General features: G+C 43.9%; 1 protein-coding gene across 1 annotated transcript in view; it reads right to left on the reverse strand.

Annotated features, from left to right (window-relative positions):
* Positions 1 to 12687, reverse strand: part of LOC140203402 (sodium/myo-inositol cotransporter 2-like) — a 134123-nt gene that overhangs the window by 28773 nt on the left and 92663 nt on the right. The window contains exon 11 of the mRNA XM_072269460.1: positions 1999 to 2167. Coding sequence (XP_072125561.1) covers positions 1999 to 2167 — 169 coding nt within the window. The remainder of the gene's footprint in view (positions 1 to 1998; positions 2168 to 12687) is intronic.

Here is a 12687-nt window from a genome sequence, read left to right on the forward strand (position 1 = left end):
TTTTTACTCTATTGAGATACTTCATCATTTTGACAAACACTATGAACTATCTTATTAAACCATTGTGGTGCAAGGAAAATAATCTAGTATCTTCTAGATTCTGGCATGGTTCCAGAGGACTGGAATATTGCAAATGTCACTCCGCTATTTAAGAAGGGGGCCAGGAAGCAAAAAGGAAATTATAGACCTGTTAGCTTGACATCGGTGGTTGGGAAGTTGTTGGAGTCGATTGTCAAGGATGAGGTTACAGAGTACCTGGAGGCATATGACAAGATAGGCAGAACTCAGCATGGTTTCCTTAAAGGAAAATTCTGCCTGACAAACCTATTGCAATTTTTTGATGAAATTATCAGTAGGCTAGACAAGGGAGATGTAGTGGATGTTGTACATTTGGATTCTCAGAAGGCCTTTGACAAGGTGCCACACATGAGGCTGCTTAACAAAATAAGACCTGATGGAATTACGGGAAAGTTACATACGTGGATAGAGCGTTGGCTGATTGGCAGGAAACAAAGAGTGGGAATAAAGGGATCCTATTCTGGTTGGCTGCCGGTTACCAGTGGTGTTCCACAGGGGTCCGTGTTGGGGACGCTTCTTTTTACATTGTACATCAACGATTTGGATTATGGAATAGATGGTTTTGTGGCTAAGTTTGCTGATGATACAAAGATAGGTGGAGGGGCTGGTAGTGCTGAGGAAACAGAGAGTCTGAAAAGAGACTTGGATAGATTGGGAGAATGGGCAAAGAAGTGGCAAATGAAATACACTGTTGGAAAGTGTATGGTTATGCACTTTGGCAGAAGAAATAAATGGGAAGACTATTATTTAAATGGGGAGAGAATTCAAAGTTCTGAGATGCAACTGGACTTGGGAGTCCTCGTGCAGGATACCCTTAAGGTTAACCTCCAGGTTGAGTCGGTGGTGAAGAAGGCAAATGCAATGTTGGCATTCATTTCGAGAGGAATAGAGTATAGGAGCAGGGATGTAATGTTGAGGCTCTATAAAGCACTGGTGAGACCTCACTTGGAGTACTGTGGACTGTTTTGGGCTCCTTATTTAAGAAAGGATGTGCTGACGTTGGAGAGGGTTCAGAGAAGATTCTCTAGAATGATTCCAGGAATGAGAGGGTTAACATATGAGGAACATTTGTCTGCTCTTGGACTGTATTCCTTGGAGTTTAGAAGAATGATGGGGGACCTCATAGAAACATTTCAAATGTTGAAAGGCATGGACAGAGTGGATGTGGCAAAATTGCTTCCCATGGTGGGGGAGTCTAGTACGAGAGAGCATGACTTAAGGATTGAAGGGCGCCCATTCAGAACAGAGATGCAAAGAATTTTTTTTAGCCAGAGGGTGGTGAATCTATGGAATTTGTTGCCACCAGCGGCAGTGGAGGCCAAGTCATTGGGTGTATTTAAGGCAGAGATTGATAGGTATCTGAGTAGCCAGGGCATCAAAGGTTATGGTGAGAAGGTGGGGGTGTGGGACTGAATGGGAGAATGGATCAGCTCATGATAAAATGGTGGAGCAGACTCAATGGGCCAAATGGCCGACTTCTGCTCCTTTGTCTTATGGTCTTATGGTCTTCAGTGCCTCCATGCAGTTGATGTGTATTTCCATGCCAAAAAGTATTTAGAAATAAAATACAGCTCCCCATTTTGTGTTTACAAAGGTTACTTCTTCCAACCGACTGAAACTGTTCTATGTCATAGAGTTGGCCCTTGCGGGAGTGACTGGAACTCTCTCCATGCATCTCAAAGTGAAGAACAAAACCATGGGATCTTAATCCAAAGAACTATTAGTGTATTGAAGTAGCAGGTAATTTATCAGCCCTCTCAATGATTTACAATGAAAAGTTAGCAGAGCCACAGATCATGGAATTAGCTGCTCCACTGACATACTTTTGTTGGGCTCAACTAATAAGCCACCAGTACTTAGCAAGGCAACATACTAGTCTGTCTGATTGATCTCTGTGTTAAGTCTTAGAAAATGACTCACTTTCTCATTAGCTCGTTTCCAAAAGCAACCAGCCATAAAGACCACTACGATTGGTGGTGTCAGGTAGGAGGTGATGGACTGGATATATATGAAGAGCTTGCCACTTTGACTTGATTGCACCAGAGGAATCCACAAAACCGACACCACCACTAGAATCAGCGCAAATATCCTGAAATGCAAAGAGATTGGATTTCAAAGCATTGTTGTGAAATTGGCTGGCTCACTCTGACAACCCAGGTGACGCTGCATTATGTGGGAGTCAAGTAGTATATCCATGAGTTTTCTCTACAGCCCCGTCATACATGATCAGTTTCAGAAGATACTTAAAGAAGAAATGTCTGTTTTTGATTTTTTTCAGAAAAATTTATTTATCCTTACACCATAATCCAAAGTAGCCATCCCTTCCAGGGTAGTATGATTTTCAAGTTATGAAAATTATGTAAATGTTTTACACTTTTACAAGACTACAGATTGGTGACGAATGACACTGAAACTGAGAACTCAAAGTGTAGTGCTGTTAGTTCAAGTTTCTTAAAGTTCAGATATTTCTAGAATCTACCTCAGCATATGATGTACAAGATTCTCTTGTATTGACCAAAAATTTAAAATGTAGACAAGTCTCTATTTACTTGCATACACTGATATCACAATGCATTTGAACTTAAACTTCAGGTCAGAGGTCAGAACAAATGGACCTTTCACATAGAGTTAGGTACAGAGGAGATGTCAGGGGTAAGTTTTTTACACAGAGTGTGGTGAGTGCATGGAATGGGCTGCCGGCGTTGGTGGTGGAGGTGGATACGATAGGGTCTTTTAAGAGACTCCTGGATAGGTACATGGAGCTTCGAAAAATAGAGGGCTATGGGTAACTCTAGGTAATTTCTAAAGTAAGTACATGTTTGGCACAGCATTGTGGGCCGAAGGGCCTGTATTATGCTGTAGGTTTTCTATGTCTTCTATAGAGCTATAGAACACTACAACACAGAAAAAGGCCCTTCAACCCATCTAGTCTGCACAAAACTATTAATTTGCCTAGTTCCATCAACCTGCACCCAGACCATGGTCCACATACCTATCCAAATTTCTCTTAAATCTTGAAATTGACCCTGCATCCATACTTGTGCTGGCAGCTCATTCCACAATCTCACCACCTTTTGAGTGAAGAGGTTTGCCCTCATGTTCCCCTTAAACATTTCATCTTTCACCTTTAACCCATGATCGCTAGTTGTAGTCTCACCAAACTTTAGTAGAAAAACACTGTTTGCATTTACCCTGTCTATACCCCTCATAATTTTGTATAGTTCTATCAAATCTCCCCTCAATTTTCTATATTCTAAGGAATAAATTTGTTACTTACTCAACCTTTCCCTATAACTCAGGTACTCCAGGCCCAGCAACATCCTTGTAAATTTTCTCTACACTCTTTCAATCGTATTTACATCTTTCCTGTAGGTAGTTGACTAAAACTGCACACAATACTCCAAATTAGGCCACACCAACGTCTTTTACATAACATCTCAACTCCTGTACCCAATACATTGACTTATGAAAAGCAGTGTGCCAAAAGCTTTCTTTATGACCCTATCTACCTTTGACACCACCTTCAATGAATTACTTTATACTTTATTGTCGCCAAACAATTAGTACTGGAACGTACAATCATCACAGCGATATTTGATTCTGCACTTCACACTCCCTGGATTATAAATATTAAAGATATTAAAAATAGTTAAAATTAGTAAATATTAAAAATTTAAATTATAAATCATAAATAGAAAATAGAAAAATGGGAAGTAAGGTAGTGCAAAAAAAAAACGAGAGGCAGGTCCGGATATTTGGAGGGTACGGCCCAGATCCGGGTCAGGATCCATTCTGCAGTCTTATCATAGTTGGAAAGAAGCTGTTCCCAAATCTGGCCGTATGAGTCTTCAAGCTCCTGAACCTTCTCCCAGAGAGAAGAGGGACGAAAAGTCTGTTGGCTGGGTGGGTCGTGTCCCTGATTACCCTGGCAGCACTGCTACGACAGCGTGCGGTGTAAAGTGAGTCCAAGGACGGAAGATTGGTTTGTGTGATGTGCTGCGCCGTGTTCACGATCTTCTGCAGCTTCTTTCGGTCTTGCACAGGACAACTTCCATACCAGGTCGTGATGCTCCCTAGAAGAATGCTTTCTACGGTGCATCTATAAAAATTAGTGAGGGTTTTAGGGGACAGGCCAAATTTCTTTAGTTTTCTCAGGAAGTAAAGGAGCTGGTGGGCCTTCTTGGCATTGAACTCTGCTTGGTTGGACCAAGTCAGGTCATTTGTGATATTGACCCTGAGGAACTTAAAGCTTTTGACCTGTTCCACTTCCGCACCACCGATGTAAATTGGGTCGTGCAGTCCGCTACTCCTTTTGAAGTCAACAACCAATTCCTTCGTCTTGCTGACGTTGAGGGATAGGTTATTGTCTTCGCACCATGCCACCAGCTTCTTAATTTCCTCTCTGTACTCAAACTCATCATTACCTGAGATATGGCCTACAATTGTTGTGTCATCAGCAAACTTATATATTCAGTTTGGTGGAAACTTGGCTACACAATCATGGGTGTACAGTGAGTACAGCAGGGGGCTGAGTACACAGCCTTGTGGGGCACCGGTGCTCAGAGTGATCGTAGAGGAGAGCTTGTCCCCTATTTTTACAGCCTTGGTCCTGTCTGTGAGGAAGTTGAAGATCCAGCTGCAGATCTGAGTATTAAGGCCCAGGTTCCAGAGCTTAGAAATCAGTTTATTTGGAACGATGGTATTAAAGGCAGAGCTGTAGTTAATGAAAAGGAGCCTTATGTATGTGTCTTTATTCTCCAGGTGTTCTAAGGAGGAATGTAGAGCCAGAGAGATGGCATCTGCCATTGACCTATTGCTCCGGTAGGCGAATTGCAAAGCGTTGAGGTTGACCGGTAGGCTGTGGTTGATGTGTGCCAAAACCAATCTCTCGAAGCACTTCATAGCAATTGACGTCAGAGCCACAGGTCGATAGTCATTCAGGCATGCCACCTTGCTCTTCTTCGGCACTGGGATTATCGTTGCCTTCTTAAAACACAAGGGGATCTTAGACTGAAGCAAGAAGCAGTTGAAGATGTCAGCAAACACTCCAGCTAGCTCGCACAGGCCTGGAGAACCCGTCCTGGGACGCCATCTAGGCCCGTCGTCTTCCTTGGATTTATCTCCAGGAAGTCCCTTCTAATGTCCTCCCTGGTGACGATGAATCTCGATGCCACCAGGTCCGGTTCATCCAGAGGGAGCGGGACGCTCCTCTCCTGTTCGAATCTTGCGTAGAATACGTTAAGTTCGTCAGGAAGAGAAGCGCCACAGTTATTGATATTCCCAGCCTTTTCTATGCGCCCAGTGATCTCATTTAGACCCTGCCATAGTCTACTGGCATCCTTTTGGTTAGCCTGGGCCTTTAACTTGGCTCGATATTGCCTCTTGGCACCCTTAATGGCTTTCTGGAGTTCACGCCTGGATTCTGTGTAGCTGGAATTATGGATCTGTATTCCCAGATTCCTCTGTTTTACTGCACTCCTTAGTGCCCCATCATGCAAGTCCTATCCCGGTTGGACCTACCAAAGTGCACAACCTCGCACTTGTTGGCATTAAATTCCATCTTCCAATTTTCAGCCCATTTTTCCAGCTGGTTCAGATCCAGCTGTAAGCTCTGAGAACCTTCCTCGCTACCCACTACACATCCAATTATGGTGTCATCTGCAAATTTGCTGATCCAATTTATCACATTATCATCCAGATCACTGTTATAGATGACAAACAACAACAGACCCGGCACCGAACCCTGCGGCACTCCACTAGACACACGTCTCAACTCAGAGAGGTAACCATCTACTATCACTCTCTAGCCTCTCCCACAAAGTCTAATACAATTTAGTACCCCATCTTGAATGCCAAATACCTGAACCTTCTTGACCAACCTCCCATGTGGGACCTTGTCAAATGTCTTGCTAAAGTCCATGCAGACAACAACCACCGCCTTTCTTTCATCAACTTTCCTGGTAACTTCCTCAAAAAACTCTAGAAGATTGGTTAGATATGACTTACTGTGCACAAAGCCATGTTGTCTATCCCCAGTCAGTCCCTGTCTCTCCAAATACTCATATATCTGGCCCCTTGGAATACCTTCCAATAACTTCCCCACTACTGATGTCAGGCTCACTAGCCTATAATTTCCTGGTTTATTAACATAGAACATAGAACATAGAATAGTACAGCGCAGTACAGGCCCTTCGGCCCACAATGTTGTGCCGACCCTCAAACCCTGCCTCCTATATAAGCCCTCCCTTTAAATTCCTGCACTAGTAGTACCTGTCCAGTAGTCTCTTAAACTTCACTAGTCTATCTGCCTCCACCACTGACTCAGGCCACCCCATAAGCTTTCTTAACTACCCTATCTACCTATGAGGCAACTTTCAGGGATCTGTGGACATAGAAACATAGAAAATATGTGCAGGAGTAGGCCATTCGGCCCTTTGAGCCTGCACCACCATTCAGTACGATCATGGCTGATCATCCAACTCAGAACCCTGTACCTGCCTTCTCTCCATACCCCTTGATCCCTTTAACCACAAGGGCCTTATCTAACTCCCTCTTAAATATAGCCAATGAACTGGCCTCAACTGTTTCCTGTGGCAGAGAATTCCACAGATTCACCATTCTCTGTGTGAAGAAGTTTTTCCTCATCTCGGTCCTAAAAGGCTTCCCCTTTATCCTCAAACTGTGACCCCTCGTTCTGGACTTCCCCAACATCGGGAACAATCTTCTTACATCTAGCCTGTCCAATCCCTTTAGAATTTTATATGTTTCATTAACATCCCCCTCAATCTCCTAAATTCCAGAGAGTATAAGCCTAGCCGATCCAGTCTTTCATCATATGAAAGTCCTGCCATCCCAGGAATCAATCTGGTGAACCTTCTTTGTACTCCCTCTATGGCAAGAATGTCTTTCCTCAGATTAGAGGACCAAAACTGCCCACAATACTCCAGGTGTGGTCTCACCAAGGCCTTGCACAACTGCAGTAGTACCTCCCTGCTCCTGTACTCGAATCCTTTTGCTATGAATGCCAGCATACCATTCGCCTTTTTCACCGCCTGCTGTACCTGCATGCCCACTTTCAATGACTGGTGTACAATGACACCCAGGTCTCGTTGCACCTCCCCTTTTCCTAATTGGCCACCATTCAGATAATAATCTGTTTTCCTGTTCTTGCCACCAAAGTGGATAACCTCACATTTATCCACATTAAATTGCATCTGCCATGAATTTTCCCACTCACCTAACTTATCCAAGTCACCCTGCATCTTCTTAGCATCCTCCTCACAGCTAACACTGCCGCCCAGCTTCGTGTCTTCCGCAAACTTGGAGATGCTGCATTTAATTCCCTCATCCAAGTCATTAATATATATTGTAAACAACTGGGGTCCCAGCACTGAGCCTTGTGGTACCCCACTAGTCACCGCCTGCCATTCTGAAAAGGTCCCGTTTATTCCCACTCTTTGCTTCCTGTCTGCTAACCAATTCTCTATCCACATGAATACCATATCCCCAATACCGTGTGACATTGGTGGTGGGGAAAATGCTAGAGTCAGTTATCAAGGATATGATAACAGCACATTTGGAAAGCGGTGAAATCATCAGACGAAGTCAGCATGGATTTGTGAAAGGAAAATCATGTCTGACGAATCTCATAGAACTTTTTGAGGATGTAACTAGTAGAGTGGATAGGGGAGAACCAGTGGATGTGGTATATTTGGATTTTCAAAAGGCGTTTGACAAGGTCCCACACAGGAGATTAGCGTGCAAACTTAAAGCACACGGTATTGGGGGTATGGTATTGATGTGGATAGAGAATTGGTTGGCAGACAGGAAGCAAAGAGACATGTACCCCCAGATCCCTTTGCTCCTCCACACTACCAAGTACCTTGCCATTTACTTTGTACTCTGCCCTGGAGTTTGTCCTTCCAAAGTGTACCACCTCACACTTCTCTGGGTTGAACTCCATCTGCTACTTCTCAGCCCACTTCTGTATCCTATCAATGTCTCTCTGCAATCTTTGACAATTCTCTACACTATCTACAACACCACCAACCTTTGTGTCGTCTGCAAACTTGCCAACCCACCCTTCTACCCCCACATCCAGGTCGTTAATAAAAATCACGAAAAGTAGAGGTCCCAGAACAGATCCTTGTGGGACACCACTAGTCACAATCCTCCAATCGGAATGTACTCCCTCCACCACCACCCTCTGCCTTCTGCAGGCAAGCCAATTCTGAATCCGCCTGGCCAAACTTCCCTGGATCCCATGCCTTCTGACTTTCTGAATAAGCCTACCGTGTGGAACCTTGTCAAATGCCTTACTAAAATCCATATAGATCACATCCACTGCCCTACCCTCATCTATATGCCTGGTCACCTCCTCAAAGAACTCTATCAGACTTGTTAGATACGATCTGCCCTTCACAAAGCCATGCTGACTGTCTCTGATCAGACCACGATTCTCTAAATGCCCATAGATCGTATCTCTAAGAATCTTTTCCAACAGCTTTCCCACCACAGATGTAAGGGTCACTTGTCTATAATTACCCGGACTATCCCTACTACCCTTTTTGAACAAGGGGACAACATTCGCCTCCCTCCAATCTTCCGGTACCATGGCCGTGGACAACGAGGACATAAAGATCCTAGCCAGAGGCTCAGCAATCTCTTCCCTCGCCTTGTGGAGCTGCCTGGGGAATATTCCATCAGGCCCCGGGGACTTATCCGTCCTAATGTATCTTAACAACTCCAACACCTCCTCTTCCTTAATATCAGCATGCTCCAGAACATCAACCTCACTCATATTGTCCTCACCATCATCAAGTTCCCTCTCATTGGTGAATACCGAAGAGAAGTATTCATTGAGGACCTCGCTCACTTCCACAGCCTCCAGGCCTATCTTTCCAGCTTTATCTCTAATCGGTCCTACCTTCACTCCTGTCATCTTTTTTTTTCTTCACATAATTGAAAAATGCCTTGGGGTTTTCCTTTACCCTACTCGCCAAGGCCTTCTCATGCCCTCTTCTTGCTCTTCTCAGCCCCTTCTTAAGCTCCTTTCTTGCTTCCCTCTATTCCTCAATAGACCCATCTGATCCTTGCTTTCTAAACCTCATGTATGCTGCCTTCTTCCACCTGACTAGATCTTCCACCTCACTTGTCACCCATGGTTCCTTCACCCTACCATTCTTTATCTTCCTCACCGGGACAAATTTATCCCTATATATCTCTTATTCATAGAGCCTTTCTTAAGCAATGGAGCAACATTGGCTATCCTCCAATCATCCTTCGTCACCTCACCTGTCGCAAGGATGTTTTAAATGTCTCTGCTAGGGCCCCTGCAATTTCTGCACTTGCCTACCCCAGAGTCTGAGATAACCCATTGTGTCAGGCCCTCGGGTTTTATCGACTTCAATTTGCCTCAAGAGAGCAAACACCTTCTCCCTGTAATTTCTATAGAATCCATAAACTTGCGTGGCTTTGCCTCATTCCTATAGACTCTGTATCTATCTCCTGAGTAAAATACAGATGCAGAAAGTCCATTTGAGATGTCCCCCATCTCTTTTGGCTCCATACAAAGATTAACATTCTGATCTTCCACAGGAACAATTTTGTCCCTTTGCTATCTATTTACTCTTAATATTTTTGTAGAAGACCTTAGGATTCTCCTTCACCTTCTCTGCTAGAGCAAGCTCCAGAATTCTTTCTTAACTGTTCTCCCGCATGTATTATAGTCCTCAAGAACTTCATTTGTTTCTACCTGCCTATACCTGCTATGCACCTCTGTCTTTTTCCTAAGCAAGGCCTCAATATCTCTCAAAACCAAGGTTCCCTAAATCAGTTATTTTTGTCTTTTATTCTAACAGGAACGCACAAACCCTGTACTCTCAAAATTTCATTTCTGAAATCCTCCCACCTACCAAGTACACCTTTGCCAGAAAACAGCCTGTCCCAATCCACACTTGCCAGATCATTTCTGATATCATCAAAATTGACCTTTCTCCAATTTAGAATTTAAACCTAGGGACCAGACCTATCCTTTTCCTTAATTACCTTGAAACTAATGTCATTGTGATCACTGACGACAAAGTGTTCCACTACACAAACTTCTGTCACTAGCCCTGTCACAGAAGATCTAATAATATTGTATTCTCAAGATTTGGGACTTCTATGTACTAATTAAGAAATGTTCCCTGAACACATTTGATGAACTCTTTCTCATACAGCCCTCTTACAGTCTGGAGTCCCAGTCAACATGTGGAAGTTAAAATCACAACCTTATGTTTCTTGCAACAGTCTGTGATCTCTCTACCAATTTGCTTCTCTAAATCCTGCAGACTGCTGGGTGGTCTATAATATCTTCATAATCTGGCACCACCTCCATGTTCACCTTCCTCAAACAGAGGTGTATGCGCTGGCTTGGCCACGTCTTGCACACGGCAGATGGGCGTATACTGAAGGATCTTCTTTTTGGGGAGCTGGAGTCTGGAAAGAGGCCACAGGGAGACCCCAGCTGAGTTACAAGGACACCTGCAAGCGCGACCTCAAGGCCCTTGGTATCAGCACCAACACGTGGCAGTTACTTGCCTGGTGGTGAAGAAGGGTCTCTTGAGATACATGACCACTTTGATGCAACAAGCAGAGGAAAAGAGAGCCCGCCTAAAGCTCTGTGCCAAAGTTGCCCAAGGTGTCAGAGCTGCCTCAGTGTTCTGCCGTATGGTGTGGCAAGGACTGTCACTCCTGCATTGAACTCCACAGTCACAGCGGACACTGCTTTGTAATGTATTGTGTGAGTATTCATAGCGTCAGAGTGCATATGACGTCAGGACGTAGAGAAGTAAAAATGGAAGTCTGTTGAATAAACATGGTTGTTCAATCTACAGCGGTGTCCGAGTCACATCAATATTACATGGTGTCAGAAGAAATCACGAAAAAAAAGGAAGAGAAGACACGTAAAAGATGTCACAGTTACAGCCACCGTCAAGTTTCAGCCTACAAGGTAATCTTGCTGAAAACTGGAAAATATCGATCCAGAAGTTTGAGCTGTTTTGCACCGCTACCAGCGTAGCTGAAAAGATGGAGAAAGCGCAATGTGCTACGTTTCTGCATGTGGAAGAGGAATTAAAGGTTTGCAACACATTTGTCTTCCAAGATGATGAGCAAGATAAAATTGAAGTGTGGAAGAAAAAGTTTCAAGATTACTGCAAACCGAGAAAAAAACCCACCGTACATCTGACACTGATTTTTCAGGAGGGCTCAAGGACCAATAGAGACCATAGAGGCCTATGTAACAGATTTGAAGAGCAAGGCAAAAGACTGTGGGTTCGGACAACTGCATGATTCTTTAATACGTGACAGGATTGTATGTGGCATACGAGATGATCAAGTGAGAGGCAGGCTATTGAGAGAGGCAGCTCTTACATTAGAAAAGGCGATTGATGTTTGCCGTGCCAGCGAGATCACGTCAAGTCAGGTTAAAGTGCTCAATGAAGAGATTGATGTGCGCAAAATAAAAACTGTGAAAACTGACAAGAGTAGGACAAAGCCAGCTCCACAGGATGATCAAAAGGAATTTAACTGCAACAGATGTGGTTATAAACATGGATACAGAAAATGTCCAGCCTTTGGTCAGACATGCAAGTTATGCCAGAAAAGAAATCACTTTGCAAAGATGTGCAAATCGAAGGAGCACGCAAGGTAAATGCGTGCTGTGGAACAGAGTGAGGGCAACAGTGACGTGTTCATTGGCACAGCTGAAGTGGAACAGGAGGTATGCATCAAGAATATTGACAATGCAGAGATGGCGGATGAAGATGATTGGACTCAAGATCTGATAATAAACAGAAGTAATGTGATATTTAAGCTTGACACTGGGGCAAAGTGCAATGTAATGTCAGCAGAAACATTCAACTCACTGGACATCAGAGGAAGACTGAGAAAATCCACCTGCAAGCTTGTTGCATATTTCAGCCACAAGACGGCGCCACTGGGCATAAAAGCACTCACCTGTGTGTACAAAGGTCAACAATACCAGATCGAGTTTGAAATAGTACAGCAACATGTTCCAGGAATACTGGGCAAAGCAACATGCACAAAGCTAGGCCTGGTGAAGCAAATCTATGGTGTTGAAAAAGAAAATGACATTCTCAAAGACTTTGATGACTTGTTTTCTGGATTAGGATGTTTACCAGGGAAACACCATATCCAGATTGATCCAACTATTGCACCAGTCGTGCATGCCCCAAGGAATACTCCAGTAGCTCTCAGGGATCAAGTAGTGGAGGAGCTACACAGAATAGAACAGATGGGAGTCATAACAAGACAAATAGAACCGACCGACTGGGTGAATAGTATGGTGACAGTGGTCACAGAAAAAAAGACGAGGATTTGCATGGATCCACAAGATCTCAACCAAACCACCAAAAGAGAGCATTACCTGCTGCTCACAGTTGAAGAGGTTGTCTCCCGCATGCCTGATGCAAAATACTTTTCGGTATTAGATGCAAATCAAGGTTTGTGGATGAAGAAAGTTCCAAATTATGCACTTTCAACAGGCCCATAGGGAGATATCGTTTCCTGCGTCTACCCTTTGGGATTTCTTTGGCATCAGAGGTA

The sequence above is a fragment of the Mobula birostris genome, chromosome 9, assembly GCF_030028105.1.
Source record: "Mobula birostris isolate sMobBir1 chromosome 9, sMobBir1.hap1, whole genome shotgun sequence".
Classification (NCBI taxonomy): Eukaryota; Metazoa; Chordata; class Chondrichthyes; order Myliobatiformes; family Myliobatidae; genus Mobula; species Mobula birostris.